Below are 18,648 nucleotides of genomic sequence, written 5' to 3'. Positions count from 1 at the left end.
TTTCTCAAATAAACAAAAACTGAGAGAATTCTTCACCACTAGACCTGCCTTAAAAGACATGCTGAAAGGAGTTGTTCAAGCTGAAATGAAAAGATGCTAATTAGTAAGAAGAAAACATGAAAATATGCAACACACTGGTAAAGGTAAGTAAATAGTCATATTCAGAATACTCTAATACTGTAATATGGTGGTGTGTTAACCACTTAACTTTAGTATAAAGATTAAAGGAAAAAAGTATTAAAAATAACTGTAGCTGCAATAATTTGCTAATGGTCACACAACGTAAAGAGGAGTAGGGTCTGGCCTGGTGGCATAGGGGTTAAGTTTGTGGGCTCTGCTTTGGTGGCCTGAAGTTTGCAGGTTCGGATCCCAGGCATGCACCTAGCACAATTCATCAAGGCATGCTGTGGTTGCATTCCACATAAAGTACAGGAAGATTGGCACAGATGTTAGCTCAGTGACAGTCTTCCTCAAGCAAAAAAGAGGAGGCAGATTGACAACAGATCTTAGCGCAGGGCCAATATTCCTCACAAAAAAAGGATATGTAAATTCTGACATCAAAACTGAATATGTGGGGGGGAAAGAGTAAAAGAGTAGAGTTTTTCTATGCAAATAAGATTATCAGCATAAAATATACTGTTATATCTATGAGATGTTTTAAGTAAGCCCCAGAGTAACCAAAAAACAAAAACCTTTAGTAGATACTCAAAAGATAAAGAGAAGGGAATCGAAGTATACCACTATGGAAAATCATTAATTCACAAAGGAAGACAGTGAGAGAGGAAAAAAAGCAATAAAGTAACTATAAAACAGCCATAAAACAATTAACAGGATAGCAAAAGTAAGCCCTTAGCTATCAATAATTACATTAAATGTAAACAGATTAAATTTTCCAGTCAAAAGGCAAAGAGTGGCTGAATGGATGAAAAACCAAGACCCAACTATATACTGCCTACAAGAGACTCACTTCAGCTTCAAGAACACACATAGGTTCAAAGTGAAGGGATGGAAAAAGATAATCCATGAATATGGAAACCAAAAGAGAGCAGAGGTAGCAAGACTTACATTTCACAAAATATTCTTTAGGTCAAAAGCTGTTACAAGAGACAAAGAAGAATTGAAAGAGACTACTATAAGCCAAAAAACTGGACGAGCTAGAAGAAATGGATAAATTCCTAGAAACATACAACCTAACAAGATTTAATCGGGAAGAAATAGAAAATCTGAATAGACCATAACAAATAAGGGAATTGGATCAGTAATCAAAAACCTCCCAACAAAAAAAAGTCCAGGAACAGATGGCTTCATGGGTGAATTCTACCAAACATTTAAAGAATTAATGCCAATTTTTCTCACACACTTCCAAAAATTTGAAGAAGAGAGAACATTCCTAAACTCATTATATGAGGCCAGAATTACCCTGATACCAAAGCCAGATGATACTACAAGAAAAGAACACTACAGGCCAGTATCTGTGATGATTATAGCTGCAAAAATTCTCAACAAAATACTTGAAAACCAAATTCAACAGCACAATAAAAGGATCATACACCATGACTAAGAGGACTTTATCCCTGGAATATAAGGATAGTTCAACATACGTGAATCAATAAATATGATACACTACATTAATGCAATGAAAGACAAAAATCATATGATCTCAATAAGTGCAGAAAAAGCATCTGAAAAAAATTAAACTTTCTTTCACTGTAAAACCTCTCAACAAATTGGATACAGAAGGAACATACCTCAATATAATAAAGGCCATATACAACCCTTACGTGCATCATACTCAATGGTAAGAGGTTGAAAGCTCTTACTCTAAGATCAGGAACAAGACAATGGTGCCGACACCCACCACTCCTATTCAACACAGTACTAGAAGTCCTAGCAATGATAATTAGCCAAGAAATGAAATGAAAGGTACCCAGATTGGAAAGGAAGAAGTAAAATTGGTATGATCTTGTATATAGGAAATCCTAAAGACTCTACCAAAATACTATTAAAACTAATAAACAAATTCAGCAAAATTTCAGGATACAAGATCAATATACAAAAATCAATTGCATTTCTATACATTAACAATGAATGATATGAAAATTAAAGAAAAATTCTAACGTCATTTTTCACAGAAGTAAAAAAGCCAATCCTAAAATTAAAATGGCACCACAAAAGACCCAGAATAGCAAAGTAATCTTGAGAAAGAACAAAACTGGAGGGATCACATTTCCTGATTTCAAACTATATTATCAAGCTTCAGTAATCAAAACATTATGATAATGGTATAAAAACAGACACAGACCAATGGCACAAAATTGAGAGCCCAGAAATAAATCTACACATATATAGTCAAATAATATTTGACAAAGGAGCCAAGAATACTCATTGGGGAAAGGTAGTCTCTTCAATAAATAGTGTTGGCTTAATTATATTTTCTCATGCAGAAGAATGAAATTGGGCCCCCATCTTAAACCAGTCACAAAAATTAACTCAAAATGGATTAAGGACTTACACACAAGACCTGAAACTGTAAAAATCTTAGAGGAAAACATAGGAAAAAAGCCTTTTGTCATTGTTTTTTGTGGTGATTTTTGGGATATGACACCCATAGCACAAGCAACAGAAGACAAAATCAACAACTGGGACTACATCAAATGGCACATCAAAGGAAACATTGAACAAAATGAAAAGGCAACCTATTAATGGGAGAAAATATTTGCAAATCATATATCTGATGAGGGGCTAATATCTAAAATATATAAGGAACTCATACAACTCAATAACGCAAAAACAATCTGGTTAAAAAATGGGCTGAGGACTTGAACAGATATTTCTCCTAAGAATACATACAAACGGCCAACAAGTACATGAAAGAAGTACATGAACAACATCACTAATCATCAGAGAGATGCAAATCAAAACTGCAATGAGATATCACCTCACACCTGTTAGAATGACTGTTATCAAAAAGACAGGAGACAACAGATGCTGCCTAAGATAAGGAGAAAGGGAACTCTGGTGCAGCGTTGGTGGGGATGTAAATTGGTGCAGCCTCTATGGAAAATAGTATAGAGGTTCCTCAAAAAATTAACACTAGAACTACCATATGATTCAGCAATCCCACTTCTAGCATGTATTCAAAGGAAATGAAATCATTATCTCAAAGAGAGATCTGCACTGCCAGTTCATTGCAGCATTCTTCACAATAGCCAAGATGTGGAAACAACCTAAGTATTCACCAGTGGACGAATGGATAAAGAAAATGTGGTATATATATACAAAGGAATGCTATTCAGCTATAAAAAAGAAGGAAATCCTCTTATTTGCAACAACACTGATGGACCTTGAGGGCATTATGCTAAATAAGTGAAATAAGTCAGACAGAGAAAGACAAATACCATATCATCTCACTTGTAAGTGGAATCTAAAAACATAGAACTCATAGAAGCAGACAACAGATTGGTGGTTGCCAGGGGCTGAGGAGTAGGGGGAAATGGGGTGATGTTGGTCAAAGGATACAAACTTTCAGTGATAAGAGAAATAAGCTCCAGGGATCTAAGGTACAGCATGTTGACTGTAGTTAACATGACTGGATTGTATACTTGAAAGTTCTATGAGAGGAGAGCTTTAATGTTCTCACCATAGCAACAACAAAATGGTAATTATGTGACTGAAGGATGTGTTAACTAACCTTTTTGTGGTTAACATTTTGCAATATGTATATATATCAAATCATCACATTGTACGCCTTAAACTTACACAATGTTATATATCAATTATGTCTCAATAAACCTGGGGGAAAAGAGGAAACAAAACAAAATCTACAATGGTCTTTATGAAGCTGAAAACGTACCTGTGCTAGACAACATTTGAGAAAGATAAGGGTGGGGGTAGAATACAACTGAAGTGGAATAAGCACTGATTAAGAGTTAGATGCTTGTTTTCAGCCATGGCTGTCGTGTTAACTATTTGTGCGATGCTTGACGTCTTTTTAAGCTTCTCTTCAGTTTCCTCACCAGAGGAGAAGCAGCACTGGGAGCTGGAGTTTCCCTAGATTGCAGCCCACTGCCCTGGGATTGGAGGCAAGGGGGGGGGGCCTTAGGTTCCGAGGTTTCTCTGTCCCTGCCAGGGCCCCGCTGCTCCTTTGCCCTGATTTAACCCTGTGGACACCCGTCCTGCACAGTGGAAGGACACCAGACTTCTGTGAGGGGGCAGGCAATGGCGGGGTGAGAGACAGTTCTTTGTCTTCTAGGGATTTTCCACTTTTTAAAGAATTTGTCAGACTTTATGTCTCTACAATTTTTTGGATGAATTTATTTTGGAACAAGGAAACTACAGTCTTTGTTTATATGTCATTTTGAGGTGAACCTATACTTGATCCATGTAATTAGCTATAAAATGAAACTTTGGGTTAGGTTATTTTGAAAGTCCTCTCTAGTCCTACCTATTCTATGATTTTATGGTGTGAGTATTTTTGAGGAAAAAAAAGGAGGCACACGTGCAAAGAAACAATAATTTAATAAAGGATATGGCCTTTGCAAATTTCAGACAGATCTGATTTCAGTCCTGCCACTAATGAACTGAGTGGCATAGGCAAGTCATTAAACCTTCCAGAGCTGCTGATTCCAGCTACTCCTTGATTCTGGAGTAAGACAATATGTATTATCACAGGATTATAGGGAGAAGTAGATGAGATAATGTATGCAAAATGTAGAAGAACTCAATGAAGTGATAGCTATTATTAGTAGTCAGTAAAAACAATTTTAACTCATATTTGTATATCAGGCTTTGCTTTAGGGATTTATGATATATACTTCCCACACCCCATTTTTTTGCTCATTCAGCTCAAAACAACTTTAATTTCAGATAAACCCATACTTTAGCATTGATATCTTCTCCCAGGTTAACTTCTTGATAGGTCTATTCTTTCAAATAATGCATGCATCCATTTAGATATCAGAATCAATTAGGATATGTTCATTTGCTGTCACTTGAGTTTTCTAATTTGAATTCACACTCCTCTTTTTATGATATAACAATTATTATCAGGGAGTTCCAGAAAGGAATTTAAAGTGGGAGATGGTGACTTTCAAAGTATGGAAATTCAGTTATACAAAGAGCTTAGTGACACATGCACGCTCAAATTCACAAAGTGAATGAGAAAAAAAATCCTTGAAAATGTGATAACCAGCAGCAGAGATATTTTTAAATGAATGTTAGATTATTCTGGAAGGTGTTAGTTAGCAACTCTTCAAAAATATCTGAATAGCTGTGAAGAAGAGATAATTATTAACAGAATTTGCCAAAGGAAGGTATCTAGTAAAAGTAAAATAGCTTCCATAGTACTAGCGAAAGGACAGTTTTTACAATCAACTGAAAAATATTGCGATTTGGGACTTGAGAACTCAATCAGAAAGTACTCTTAGAACAGAAATAAAATGTCTTACCTGGATATTTTCCAAATATGCATAAATTCTAGAAGTTGGTTCAGATAAAACTGACTGTGTTCATCTTCATGCTGTAGACAGCAGAATATATTAATATTTATAGAGTGAACAGGAATGAGTACCAGATAAAAATAGGCCTGTAACTTCCTGCTGTCATTTTATTCACCTCTTTTGATAACCCTCATTCATCATTTTAATACTTTGTTTTAAAGATCTTACAAGAATCTCCTTAACCATATAAGCATTCTTTTCAAAAGTAAAACAGAAAGATGAACTTGACGGTAAATGTCAAGGACAGTTGAAAAACATCCTCACATCACCAAGGTCAAACAGTAATTTCTCCTAGCAGGAAGGCAGTTTTCAAACACCAGTTCTCCCGCATACATGCTCATTTTCTTTACATTTAGGCCACAGGTGCCATGTCAGTAGAGGACTTGACAGTTTGTTACATCAGCCTGCAGACACAGAATGAATTCCTCCACTTTTCAGCTTTACCACGTCTTGCCACCAAGATGTCAGTGTAAAAGAACTTTCCATTTCATGAACATTAAATTGTGCTAATGAATGACAACTACTGATAGATATAAATCCCAGGAGTTACCAGGCGGCATTGTTTTCTCCCAAGTTGAGCAGGAACTACTCATCTTAAAATATCAGTCCTATGGACCATATTCATAAACACACACACACATTCACATCTTTATTCCTTGATTAGCTCTCTGCAACAGGCATTCATGAAAACCGTATGCAAGTCTGTAGAGAATGCAATATACATCATAATTGCACTATTCCACCACGCAGTGGCATTCAGTTTGAGAACTGAGCCCGTTAATATCTAGGGTGTTTGTAAGCTTGTATGTCAGTAGACACACAATCTATTTTTAAAACTGCCTATTAGAGGGCCAGCCCTGGTGGCCTGGTGGTTAAGTTTAGCTCCCTCCGCTTCAGCAGTCCAGGTTTGTTCCTGGGTGCCGTCCTACACCACTCCATTAGTGGCCATGATGTGTTGGCAGCTTACATACTAAAAGATAGAGGAAGATTGGCATGGGTGTTAGCTCAGACTGAATCTTCCTCAGCAAAAAAAACCAAACCAAAACAAAACAAAAACACCCCCAAAACAAAAAAATCCCACTGCCTATTAGAGTTTGACAGAAAACATTAGAAGGAAAACCTTTATATGGCTTAAGGTCAAAGGTAAATTAATTGTTATATTGGGTTGTTGTGTGAAGAAGAAGAAGGAAGCTAAGTTACATGGAGAGAATAAAGTCGTCACATAATTCGATACCTTGAGCACATGATATTAAAAAGAAACACTATAGAATGCTAAGGAACTTGAAAACATGAGACTTACTCTCTAGGAATTTACATCCAGAGTCACTGGGATAACTAAATCTGAAAGTGTGATGTGGTAGTGCTAAGACAATTTCTTTCTTCAACAGAGAAAGCTAAACTTTAGGCATGGAAAGGACAGTAAAAGGGAAGGGAAAATACAAAGTGAAACCAGAGCTAAAAAAGAGATAGTAAGACTTTAACTGTAATGTTTGGCACTTGCCATCTTTCAGAAGTTAAAACCAAAGCGAGCATATACATAAGATGGCTTACTTGCATCCTTCTGTACAGCATAATCATATTCACTTTAAAACCACTTTACTTGGCTTCTAAATATGCTTCCAAACTTTGGGGGGAAAATTGGCCTTTGTCGTATTGTCACTTACAAGAAAAATTTTTTATTTAAAGGCTCTCAAAAGGCTAGAGGAAAGTTTGAGCAGTTGTCCGTGGAATGTATTGTGCACTTTACTTTTCTCCAAAGCTGAAGGCTATACTTAGGTCTTAAGGAAAAGTTAAGGTGTCTTTCTTCTTTTTTCTTACAAAAATCTATTGCTGTGAATGTTCTCTGAAGTTTTTTTGAACTAGGAAGAAATCTTGATCTTATGATTACTATCTACAATGTTGGCAGTATTTTGATTAAATTTGAGAGAGAGAAAGAAAAAAAGTTTTTAAAAAGATAAAAATGTTTTTTAAACACTCAAAATTTAAAAAAATTTGAAATCTAGAATGATTTCTAAAGACTGTCAACCTGTTTTATGAATAATTTCATGAGATAAGAATTAAATTACCATATATCAGTATAATGCAAGTAAGTTTACAGTAGGAAAACCGTCTGACATGAATTGAGCTTTGTGATGCCTTTTACAGTTAGAAAACTCTGAAGTATCTACTGAAAGGCAATTTTGTCAACAAATTTAATAGAATGATAATAATTGTTATATTCCTAGTATTATATAAAAAGAATATTATCAAGCCAGTTTTATGTTGTTTTACTAGACAGAAAATATAATTATTCATAAGTGTTTAGCTTACAGCTAAAATTATGAAAATCACAGAGAATTTTGATACCACTTTAAACAATAGGATCAAGAGAAGAAAACCATCTCTATCTCATTGTCATACCATACATAAAAGAAAAACAAATCAAGGGTCCATTATTTTAAATATAGCAGTTCCGATCATGAAGAATGGTCACAAGTTGATAAAACTGCGTCAGTTATCTTACATTGATCAATACGTCATGTCTATTCCAGAAATATTTTATGAAACTTACTTTAAAAACAAGGCAATTATCTTTTTATTTTTTATTTTCTTGTCAAATATAGGGTTTGCGATTGAAATTATAATTTAACTTACTTTATGGGCATTAAAAGTTTGCAACAAAAATTGAGGTATATCAGACTGCAATATATATATTATTTTGATATAACACCAACGTCCACCTCGCAATATTTTCAACACCATGAGCAAATTTTTGAAATGTTTGTGTTTCCATTAATGTTAATAAAGTTTTAGAGTTTTTAATAACAAAAGACTAAAATATTATATAGTCTAACACCCTAATTTTTTTTTGCTCCTGGGCTATTGTGAATTAATAACATGTAAAGCACTAATAGCAGTGCTTGGTACCTAATATATACTTAATATGGTTAATTATCATTGAATACTATTATGTCCCAGACTTTGGGGTATGTGGATATAGCTGTGGAAAACAAAACAAAATAACGAGAAAAATATATAAAGCTAGAATTTTGGCCAACTGCTCTGAAACTCACATCTGAAACTTTTGTGTGTAGCCCATAAATTCTAAGCATATTTGTGATATAAATTGGTAACATAAGGTATGGGCTGCGGAGACTCACTGAGTGGACTCAAATCCCAGCTCCTCTGCTTCCCAGTTTTATGAATGTGATCTGGGGAAAGTCATGAAGCTCCCTGTGCTTCAATTTCCTTATTTTTAACAGTATTTGCCACATAAAATTGTGGTGAAGATTAAATGTGATAGTAATGTTAAAGCTCTAGACATAAAATTTATGCTTGATACATATTACATCAGAGTAGTGGAGTTATATGGATTTAAGAATAAACCTTAGTTTACACCAAACTGAAATGTTAGTCATTATCTCACTACTAGTGAGATAAGTTATTTCTTTTAGGAACGTGCTACTTCAAACAAGAGTAGAAATTAAAATCATACATTTTCTCTTCTTCTCCTGTGTGGAAATGAAGCATGATGTTTTCAGCTTTTCATCAACATTGAGGACAATTTGAAGACTCTTAGGTTTATTAATATTGAGAGTATTAGTTGTGCTTTATAATGTTTCTTTGTGCAGATTTCAGATGCATAGCCTGGAGCTGTCAATACTAGCTGAGCTGGGTACGAGTTCCAAAAGACATTTCTAAACAACTCTCTCTTGGCCTCATTATGTTATATTCCACATAAATATATTGCAACATAATGCACCACCTGACAACTTTTTATGATGAAACACCTCAGACTAGAAAAAAAAGAATCACTCACTGGAAATCTGCTATCTGATGTAAATGACAGGGTGATGGGATTTTTGCTTAAAGCTGGTAATTGGAAGATTCTACAGATAAAAACTGCTAAAATATCAAAGTTCACTGCCTACTGTGCAATTTGGGTTTGAAGTAACTCAAGACATCACATGGGGAATAAAATTCATATCTAACAGCATGAAATTGTGTCATTAAAGCATAGTAATCTCTTTCTAGGTAGTTTTATTTTATGTGTGTATATTATGAATATTAATCTGTCCTGACTTAGACCGTGTTGATACCAACATAAACCATCTTCAACTAGAACAAGAGTTGTGTTATTTTTCTTCCTTCAACGGTTTCCCCTTCACATTTTCTATTCCATTCACTTCCCAGTGGATTCATGGATAGTAGGAATGTGATAACCTTAATAAGTTTCTCATAAATGATTTTTCCAAGAGCCAAGTGATTTGTTACTATACTGAAGTTGCAGTAATGTGTTCATGTAATTTCTTCAGTCCAAATTGTTAACAGGCATTTGGATAAATGTTTCAATAAATATACTCAAATAAACATGCATTCATTAAGCTATGTAATTCCAAATTGGCAACAATCTATGAAGATGGGAATATTGTCCTTAAAATGGTCAGTTGGCTAATTGAAATGAGTGCTAAGAAAGTCTTACCTTTCGAGATAACTTTCCTGGAGCTTCCCTGTTTTTCTGCAGATTAAGTTGAATTACAGATTTATCTTTCTGAAATATTCTGTGGCTCCCCAAAGAGTAATTACTGGAGGAGGAAAAAATGAACACAATTATTTCCTCTGATAGTACCCCCAAGGGTATATTTTCCTTATTTTGTTTCCTTTTATTTTTGGAACTTAGTATGGTAAAAGTTTTATGTATATCCCTCATTACATATATATATATATATCTCCTCATTATATTCAATGTTAAGTGATGAGATATTGCAATTATTTTCAAACCTATTACATTAGAAAATGATTAGATATGTTTAGAGTGGACACAATAAATTATAATAAAGAATACTTTACATGTTCAAAGTTGATTTTACCCAGCCATCTGAAAGCTGAGGACAACACGCTTCTGGGAGGTTTAATTGATGCCACAAAGTGTATGTGGGGGCCACTGTGTCAAGGAAGCAGAGCAGTGTGGTAGAAATGTCACAGGCTTTAGAGACAGATTTACTAGCTCCAGGACCTTAGGCAGGCCAATTAAACTGCGTGAAACTCAATATTTTCCTTTTTTCGAGGTGGGATATTAGTGTCTACCTCAAAGAGTTGACAAGTGGATTAAACAGAAAAAACGTAGTTCATAAATTTCTAATGGAATAATTATATTTTCTCTTCCATCTATCTTTCCTTCCTTCCTTCCTTTCCTTCCTCTCTCCTCTATAAATATTTGCTGATCACAAGTTAAATGATGAACACAGTGAATTGCTGATTTACAACATTTTTCTAAATACAATCTGATTACACCTCTTTTAAATTAAGGATTTCAGGAGAAAAAAAAAAACCTTACTTTAAAAATTTGGGGCCCTTAAGGTGATATATTCACCTATCTGAAAAATTCTCTTAATATTTGGGACCACCTATTCTTACCAATGTCAGACAAATAGAGCATTACTCCATTGATAACTACTAAGTTCTCTGTAAATGTTCTTATTTTGACAATTGCTATTTTTAAGAAAACCCAACACCTATCCACTCACCAAAATGGTGAATATTAGTATTCACAACATGTGTTCCATACCCCATTCCCATTCCTCCTGTTAGTCCAAACTAGGTTTCTGCCACGTTGCTATTTTTAGGGCTCTTATATTGTTCCTTGAGTTATTTTTACTGCTGGTCTAGACATAAGGCATGGCCATTGTATTCCCTGAGTTCTTGGGATCATAGATTCCTGCCTTCCTCCAAGGGCCATTGTCATATTCTGTTACATATACTCAAGTTCCTTTCCTTTCAGGAACTTTCCCCCAACTCGAACTCCTCTTTCCATACTTCTGTTCTGTCTTCCTGTTCCTATTCTGGGAACCATTTTAAGAGTCATGACCCACCTTCCTCTCAAAACTTCATTTCCTCAGTGTGTTGAAGTCTGGAACCTGGACCCCAGTCCAGTAAATTCAGCCACAGATATGGCTACTGCTTTCTTGAACTGACTTTATTTGACCCACTTCTATGTATACTCCATACTAGGCTTGTCAGATAAAATAGAAGATGTCCAGTATATGAAATTTCAGATAGCAATTAATAAATTTTTTTGTATAGGTATGTCTCATCATGTTTGATACATACTTATACTAAAAAAATTGAGTTTTTAGAAATTCAAATTTAACTGAACATCCTATATTTTTATGGCTAAATCTACCAATTTCACCCCTTTCTAAAAGTAAGTCGTTTCTTTCTTTATCTTTGCCTCACTGTGTGTACATGTGCGTGTGCATACGTGTCTGTGTCGTGGGATCTGGGTAATTATCAGATTTTGGGTAATTATGAGATTTTGAAAGGATTTTTCCCCTCTATAATTTTTCTCTTTTTTAAAAAAAGTTACAATATAGGAATGTATTCTCACGGAAAACATTTGAATTGTACTAAACTGTTCAAAACAAAACAGATAAAAATTCTCTCCTTTCCCTTTTTCCAAAATGACAATTACCAAGAGTTTATTGCACATTTTTTGTAGGCTGAAATAAATGGCCAAGCACAGAGATGGGTCTGTTAAAAATGATACTATTTTGTTTAGTGATGTCTCTAGCCTATAGCTAAATTTCTTTTAACTCATTTCCTGAGACTCTGCCTTTTAATCATAAAATTTAAACTCTTCCTCTCATAGCCATGTCCTCTGCTATGCTATTGTAGGTTTTTATTAACCATATTTGTCTGTTCTTTGTGTGTGAGGAAGATCAGCCCTGAGCTGACAGCTATTGCCAATCCTCTATTTTATGTGGGATGCTGTCACAGCATGGCTTGATGAGAAGAGCTACGTCTGCGCCTGGGATCTGAACCTGTGAACCCCGGACCGCTGAAGTGGAGCGTGTGAACTTAACCACTCCGCCACTGGGCCAGCCCCATACTTGTCTTTTTAAAAAATTCTTCTACTTTATTTATTAGGGTTGTTTGAGTCTTCTTTGAGTCTCTTCTTTCTCTATTTATCTTTACAGTCTTGGGAGACATAAATATATTTTTAATCTTCCAGCAGTTACCTAATTTATTAATAAAGCATATCTTAAATCTTTTCCATTGTAACCTCAATTTAATCACTATTTATATCACACTCTCAAATAAAGCTTAGAGTCTAATATGACTTCAATTCAGTTTTCTCCTATTGCTCTACAGTTGCCCAAGTAGAGATCATTTCAAATTTTAGTTCTAGATTCTTTCATCACATAATCTGATGAAATCAAGAAAAGTAGTAGATCAGTTGATCAAAAAGTTAGAGATGCGAATTATAAAAAAGACAAATATCTTAAAACACTTTATTTTTAAATTGTGTTTAAATAGCCTGTTAATAGCCAAAGTTTTAATATTAGATTAAAGAAAGCCTTTAATAGAGGATGAAGCTTTTGTTGATTACAGTTTTGTGTCTTCTTTCTGGCATAAACCAAACTTATAAGTAATTATCTCTCATTCCCAGATCCAGCTTCTTTAATAAAGAGTGCATACTTGGACTCAAGGAACAACCTGAATGGAGAGCTGGTTTAGATTTTTATAATTATTGTCTTAATCTTTTAAAGTTGTTTCTTCCACATTTAATTCAGCAGTAATAGTTTTTAGTGATTCCTCTCTATTATCTTTAAAGAATTCAACTTAATTTTTTTCATAGCAACACTAACCTTCTTTTTTGCTCTTTATACTTATTTCCTCTGTCTATCTAGAACGTATTTGTTGAGGAAAGAATGATATGCAGCTCCAGTTTTAGACATTTTTACAACATAACAGCAGTTTCCTCCAACATCCCTGATTAATAAGGACATCTTTTCATCTCTGACCTATTATATTTAACACATGACCAATTTTCATAAATATCTGATCTGTTTCTAGACTCTCAATATTCAATTAATCTATACATCTATTCCTGTACCAATACCAAATTGCTTCAATTATTTAATTTTCTAGCATATTTTGAAGTGTGGAAATGAGTGAAAGTCACCACTTTTAAAAATTGCATTATCTATTTTGCACAATTTCTCTTACAAAACAGTTTTTGAATTAGTTGCCAATGTCCAGGAGAAAATGCTAATATAGTGTTGATTTATATTTTACTTATGGAATTACAGAAGAAGAGTTGGCATTTTTATAGTATTGAATCCTCTTTTCAAGGAAAAGTATATTGATACATGCATTCTGGTTCTCTTTTATACCCTTGAGTAAAGAGTTAGTTTTTTTCCAGGTACGTCTTATACATATTATGCTTTTTGCAAGACATTTTATAGATTCTGTTCTGTTATAAATCAGAGATTTTTCTGTGATATTTGTTAGTTGGGTTTATGTGTTGATTTTGTTTGTGGAACCCTATTGTAATACCTAAGAGTTTTTCAGTTGATTATTTTGGATTTTCTAAATAGAAAATTATACTTTTAAAATATTTATGGTTTTATCTATTGCTTTCCAACATTTTTGCTTCCTTTTGTTTTCTTATCTTATTGTGATGTCTAGGATGTCTGGCACTCTGTTGAATAGTAGCAATGGTAGTAGACATTCTTCTCTTTTTCTTGACTTTATAGAAAATGCTTCAAATGATTAACAATTAAATATGATATTTGCTGTATGCTCCTCTTATATACCTTTGTTGTTCTATTTTGTTAATGATTTTTAAAAATTATGAATAAGTTTCAAATTTTATCAAATAGGTTTTCTGCATCATTGGCTGCATCATATTTATAAGATCATTTTTTTTCCTTGAATGTGTCAATATGTTAATTATATCCATAGATTTTTCTAATGTATAATTATCTTTACCTTCTTGGGTAGATTTATCCCACTAGTAGATTTGATTTGTAAATTTTTAAGGATTTTTTGTATATATCAAAATTTAGATAGGCCTGTAATTTTAAGGTTTTGTGTTTTCTTTATTCGTTCTAGGCATCACAATTAGGCAAGCCCTGTAAACTGTGTACACCTTTTTCTCTGTTCCAGGACAGAGATGCCTAGAACATCACAATTAGGCAAGCCCTGTAAACTGTGTACACCTTTTTCTCTGTCCTGGAACAGTTATATAATTGAGAATTATCTATTCCCTGAAGGTTTGGTGCAATTTGCCTAAAACTACTTTTTCCACTCCCCACTGCTCATTGCTCTATTTCACTTTTATAATTCTCCTTGAGCTAATTTTGAAAACTCATCAATCCTTAGCAAATTGTCTACTTTTATAAAGCTGTCAAATGAACGTCCCAAGCCCCTCCTATTTTAAATATCTTTTGACATTTGCCTGAGAGCTCTATAATCCTCTTGCAATCATTTTGTCTTTCCAATGCTATCACTCTTTCTTGTTTTTCCATGTTTTTTATTAATATTTTTCCCGTAGTTTCATGGAAATTTTGGTGGGCTTGTGGGTAGATTTGCATTTTCAATCTAAGATATTAATCTAGTTCAGAATATGTGTATATATAATTTTCATTTTAATTATGGGAATACCATGTATAATTTAGCATGAAGAGAGATCACAAAAGCTGGAAAGGAAGTACTGTTTTTGTCCAACTCTCATTTAGCACATAGAACACTTGATTCAACAAAATAAGACCAGTGATTAGAACATAAATATTTGGAGTCAATACAGCACACTTGAAATCTATTTATGGATTCATGCATTCCTGCTGTAATGTAATGCATGTGTTTCTTTTTATAAAGGAAGAGACTGAGATGTTCTTCAAATTGTGGGCTAAAAATAACAGGTCTCATGGGAAATTAGAGTTGGGAGAGACTACTCAAATCAATGCAGGTCTCTAACCAGAGCACATCCAGACATATACAAATCTTGATAAAAACACTAGCAGAATTTTAAAAAGACACATCTAATTTTGAAAAATTAAAGAAATATTATAATAAATAAAAAGATTTGGCTTTTTAAAAAAAATGTCTTTAGCTTGGTGGAAGAGAATATGAGAAGGTTTTGATGCTGCTGAATAACGAGACAAGGGCAACGCACAAAAATTGTGGAGAATTCTGCAATAAGCATTTTCAATACAGAGACTGAAACCAAGTTGAGGAAAAAATGCATGTTGAGTGGTCACCGGTCATTGTGTACAATACTGTCACCCTCAGCAGCTTCCTGTGTACGTACTTTGCATTCAGCCACTTTTATGTAGTGGAGCAAAATGGTGTATGCCAGAAAAATTTACATGTATTAAGGTAACTTCTATGAATAAGCTAATTCATGTTACAGAAACATATTATATTACAGAAGAGACTGTATTAGGTAAATCATTTTTCCAGATATCATGTTTAAAATATGAAATAGTCCTTTTTCTGTGTGTGAGCAACAATAAAAACTATTACTGTGCTAGAATTCTCACTTAAAATATTAAGTCTCCAGTGTTATTTAAAGGGCTACAGAACTTCCAATAACCATCATACTTTCTAAGAACTGTAGAGTAGTATTCACCACTTTACCGTTACTCTATTTGGCAAGACCACCATTTTGATCAATTTGTCTTTGATGATTAGAGCTGCACTATCCAATATAGTAACCGCTAGACACATCTGGCTCCTGAGCACTTAAAATGCAACTAGTCTGAATTAAGATGTGCTTTAAGTGTAAAATACACACTGAATTTTGAAGACTTAGCACAAAATAAAGAGAGGTAAAATGTCTCCATGTTTTTTATTTTGATTACCTATTGAAATGATAATATTTTGTGTATATTCAGTTAAATAAAATACTGTATTAAAATCTATTTCCACCTGTTTCTTTTTATGTAATGTGGCTAGTAGAAAATGTCAAATAATTATGTGGTCCATGTTATATTTCTATTGGACAGTGCTGGTCTAGAGAAAATGAAAGAGAAGAGACAAAAAGAAAATAAAGAATAGGAAGAAAGGTAGTTTGCAAAATGTAATGAGTAAAGAGAATAAGGAAAAATAAATTTGTGTTTGAGGATTCTAGGTATCAGAAAAGATAGGAAGAAAGGCTACCACACCCAGAGAAGAAGAAATGAGAAACATCGCAGGTAAGATGGGGAATGTAGAGAGCGGGATGTGAACACTAAGAGAGCAGACCACACAATTGATACCATTATGCTTGTAATGTGAACCTCAGAACTGCTTATTTCAGATTATACACACCAGGTGTTTTTCTCAATCTGGTAACATATTAAATACAGGTAGTTTTACTTAATAATCATGTAAAAACTTTCCACTGTTAAATGAAGTGAATCTCTATGATATAATCAGAAGTTTAGGTTTTTTTCTTCATATATACTAGTAAGTCAAAATTCTGTGCATCCATTTATTTATTCTCTCAATGTGTATTTGATTACAGCTATGTGCTCGTTACTATCTTAGGAACTGTTATGAGTATGCCTGTCATTTAAGATGAACACCAAAAGGCTGACTCCTTGCACATAATTACTCCTATTTCCTATTCATAAGTAGCTCATGTTATTTTAAAGTATTTCTATGGCAGTATGTTTACATAAAGAGAGATTAATGACATAAACACCAAAAAGTGATATGCAATTACTTCAGATTTTTCCTATGGGTGAAAAAAGACATCCTAAATCATGTCCAGTCTATGAATATTGATTCCCATTTCTCATAAACGCACATTTATGAACAGTACTTTTTCATTGGGAAAAATACGTATCCTTATAGGATAATTAGGTTTAAAAGTTCTCCATGCTTATGTGTAGGAAGTAGTCACAAAGATATATTGTGAAATAATATAGTCATATATAGGAAAAATTATTTCAATTTGATTCAATAAATATTGAGAGCCAAGACTGCTGACGGCTATTAAAGATATTTCTTTAAGAAAACTCAGTAATTAAGCTGCTTTTTAACACGTAGGTTGACTGAGAAGAGTAAGGTGAATATAACAAAATATTGAAATATTTATAATACTATAGTACTTCATAGAGTGTTATTCAAATACTTATGTGTGTGTGCATGAGCGCACACATGCATACACACATTCCTTTGCTATTTGCCAGTTAAAAATTTCTATGATGTTTCATCTACCGTATTTTTAATTCTAGTAAGCTTTGTAACTAAGAGAAATGCTCTGGCTTTTATGCTCAAAGTGGTGTTTGTTGCTGATTCAGCATAGATGAAGATCAGTGATATGCTGTTTTCCTCAACCATTGCTCCTCAAGTTTATTGTTATTTTGCTTTCAGGGGAATTATGAACAGGAAAAGTTAAACTTCATGGCTTGGGGGCCGGCCCGATGGCGCAGTGGTTAAGTTCTCACGTTCTGCTTCGGCAGCCCGGGTTCGATGGTTCAGATCCCGGGTGTGGACATGGCACTGCTTGGCAAGCCATGCTGTGCCAGGCATCCCACATCTAAAGCAGAGGAAGATGGGCACGGATGTTAGCTCAGGGCCAGTCTTCCTCAGCCAAAAGAGGAGGATTGGCAGCAGATGTTAGCTCAGGGCTAATCTTCCTCAAAAAAAAAAAAAAAAAAAGAAATCAAAACTTCATGGCTTGGAGAGACAAGCACAGGTTAGATTCTAAAACTAGGACTTACAGCCATGGGGTAGTTAGTAGGGGATGGTCATGGTTTTGAACAGAGATCTCCATGGGTCATAAATTGATACAAACAACTACTACTCAAGAGGAATCTGGACCTAAGACATTTAAACTTTTTCATTCAAATGCCCAATTTTTCTGAAGTAGTCCCTCTACCCTGTAAAAAGGCAACTATCTCTAATGCCTCTTCACTTGAATATGGTTGTATTCCTTTACACATATAGTACACGCACTTTTTTAAATTCGAAAACAAAATGAAATTGAATACACGGCAAGGGAGTTTTTCTTTTTAACCTAGAAGAAATGTTTTATAACAATTTCCAAGTTTACAATGTCCTCTCTATTAAGCTATGCATTTGCAAAAGACAATTAAGTAATTGCACAACAGTCTATATAAACAAAGTTAACTAAGAGAGTCAATAAGAAAGAAACATAGCAATGAAGCCAGAACTTTGTATCCTTTACAAAAATATATACTAAGCTCCAAGGAGTTCTTTTTAGGGTATGATATGTAAAATTTGTAATATAGTCACCAACCCAGGAGAGCAAAATTACAGATTTTATTCCATTTCAAAGTTTCATTATTTCTCCCACAAACCGCCAAGGAAAAACATTCTGTAGACTTTACTAATACAAAACATTCAAGAACTAAGATTAAAATAGCACATTTAA

At 34.0% G+C, this 18,648-nt stretch overlaps 1 protein-coding gene across 26 annotated transcripts in view; it reads right to left on the bottom strand.

Annotated features, from left to right (window-relative positions):
- Window positions 1-18,648, bottom strand: part of PIK3C2G (phosphatidylinositol-4-phosphate 3-kinase catalytic subunit type 2 gamma) — a 510,459-nt gene that overhangs the window by 268,077 nt on the left and 223,734 nt on the right. For all 26 annotated transcript variants that reach the window (XR_011439709.1, XM_070270025.1, XM_070270013.1 and 23 more), the window contains 2 exons: window positions 9,961-10,063; window positions 5,448-5,518 (listed from right to left, as the gene is read on the bottom strand). Coding sequence is in view for 25 of the 26 variants with exons in the window: in XM_070270025.1 (XP_070126126.1) it covers window positions 5,448-5,518; window positions 9,961-10,063 (174 nt within the window). In the remaining variant the exon portion in view is untranslated. The remainder of the gene's footprint in view (window positions 1-5,447; window positions 5,519-9,960; window positions 10,064-18,648) is intronic.

Source organism: Equus caballus, chromosome 6 (assembly GCF_041296265.1).
Source record: "Equus caballus isolate H_3958 breed thoroughbred chromosome 6, TB-T2T, whole genome shotgun sequence".
Classification (NCBI taxonomy): Eukaryota; Metazoa; Chordata; class Mammalia; order Perissodactyla; family Equidae; genus Equus; species Equus caballus.
Note: the sequence above shows the minus strand (reverse complement) of the source record. Positions and strands in the feature narration are given on the sequence as shown.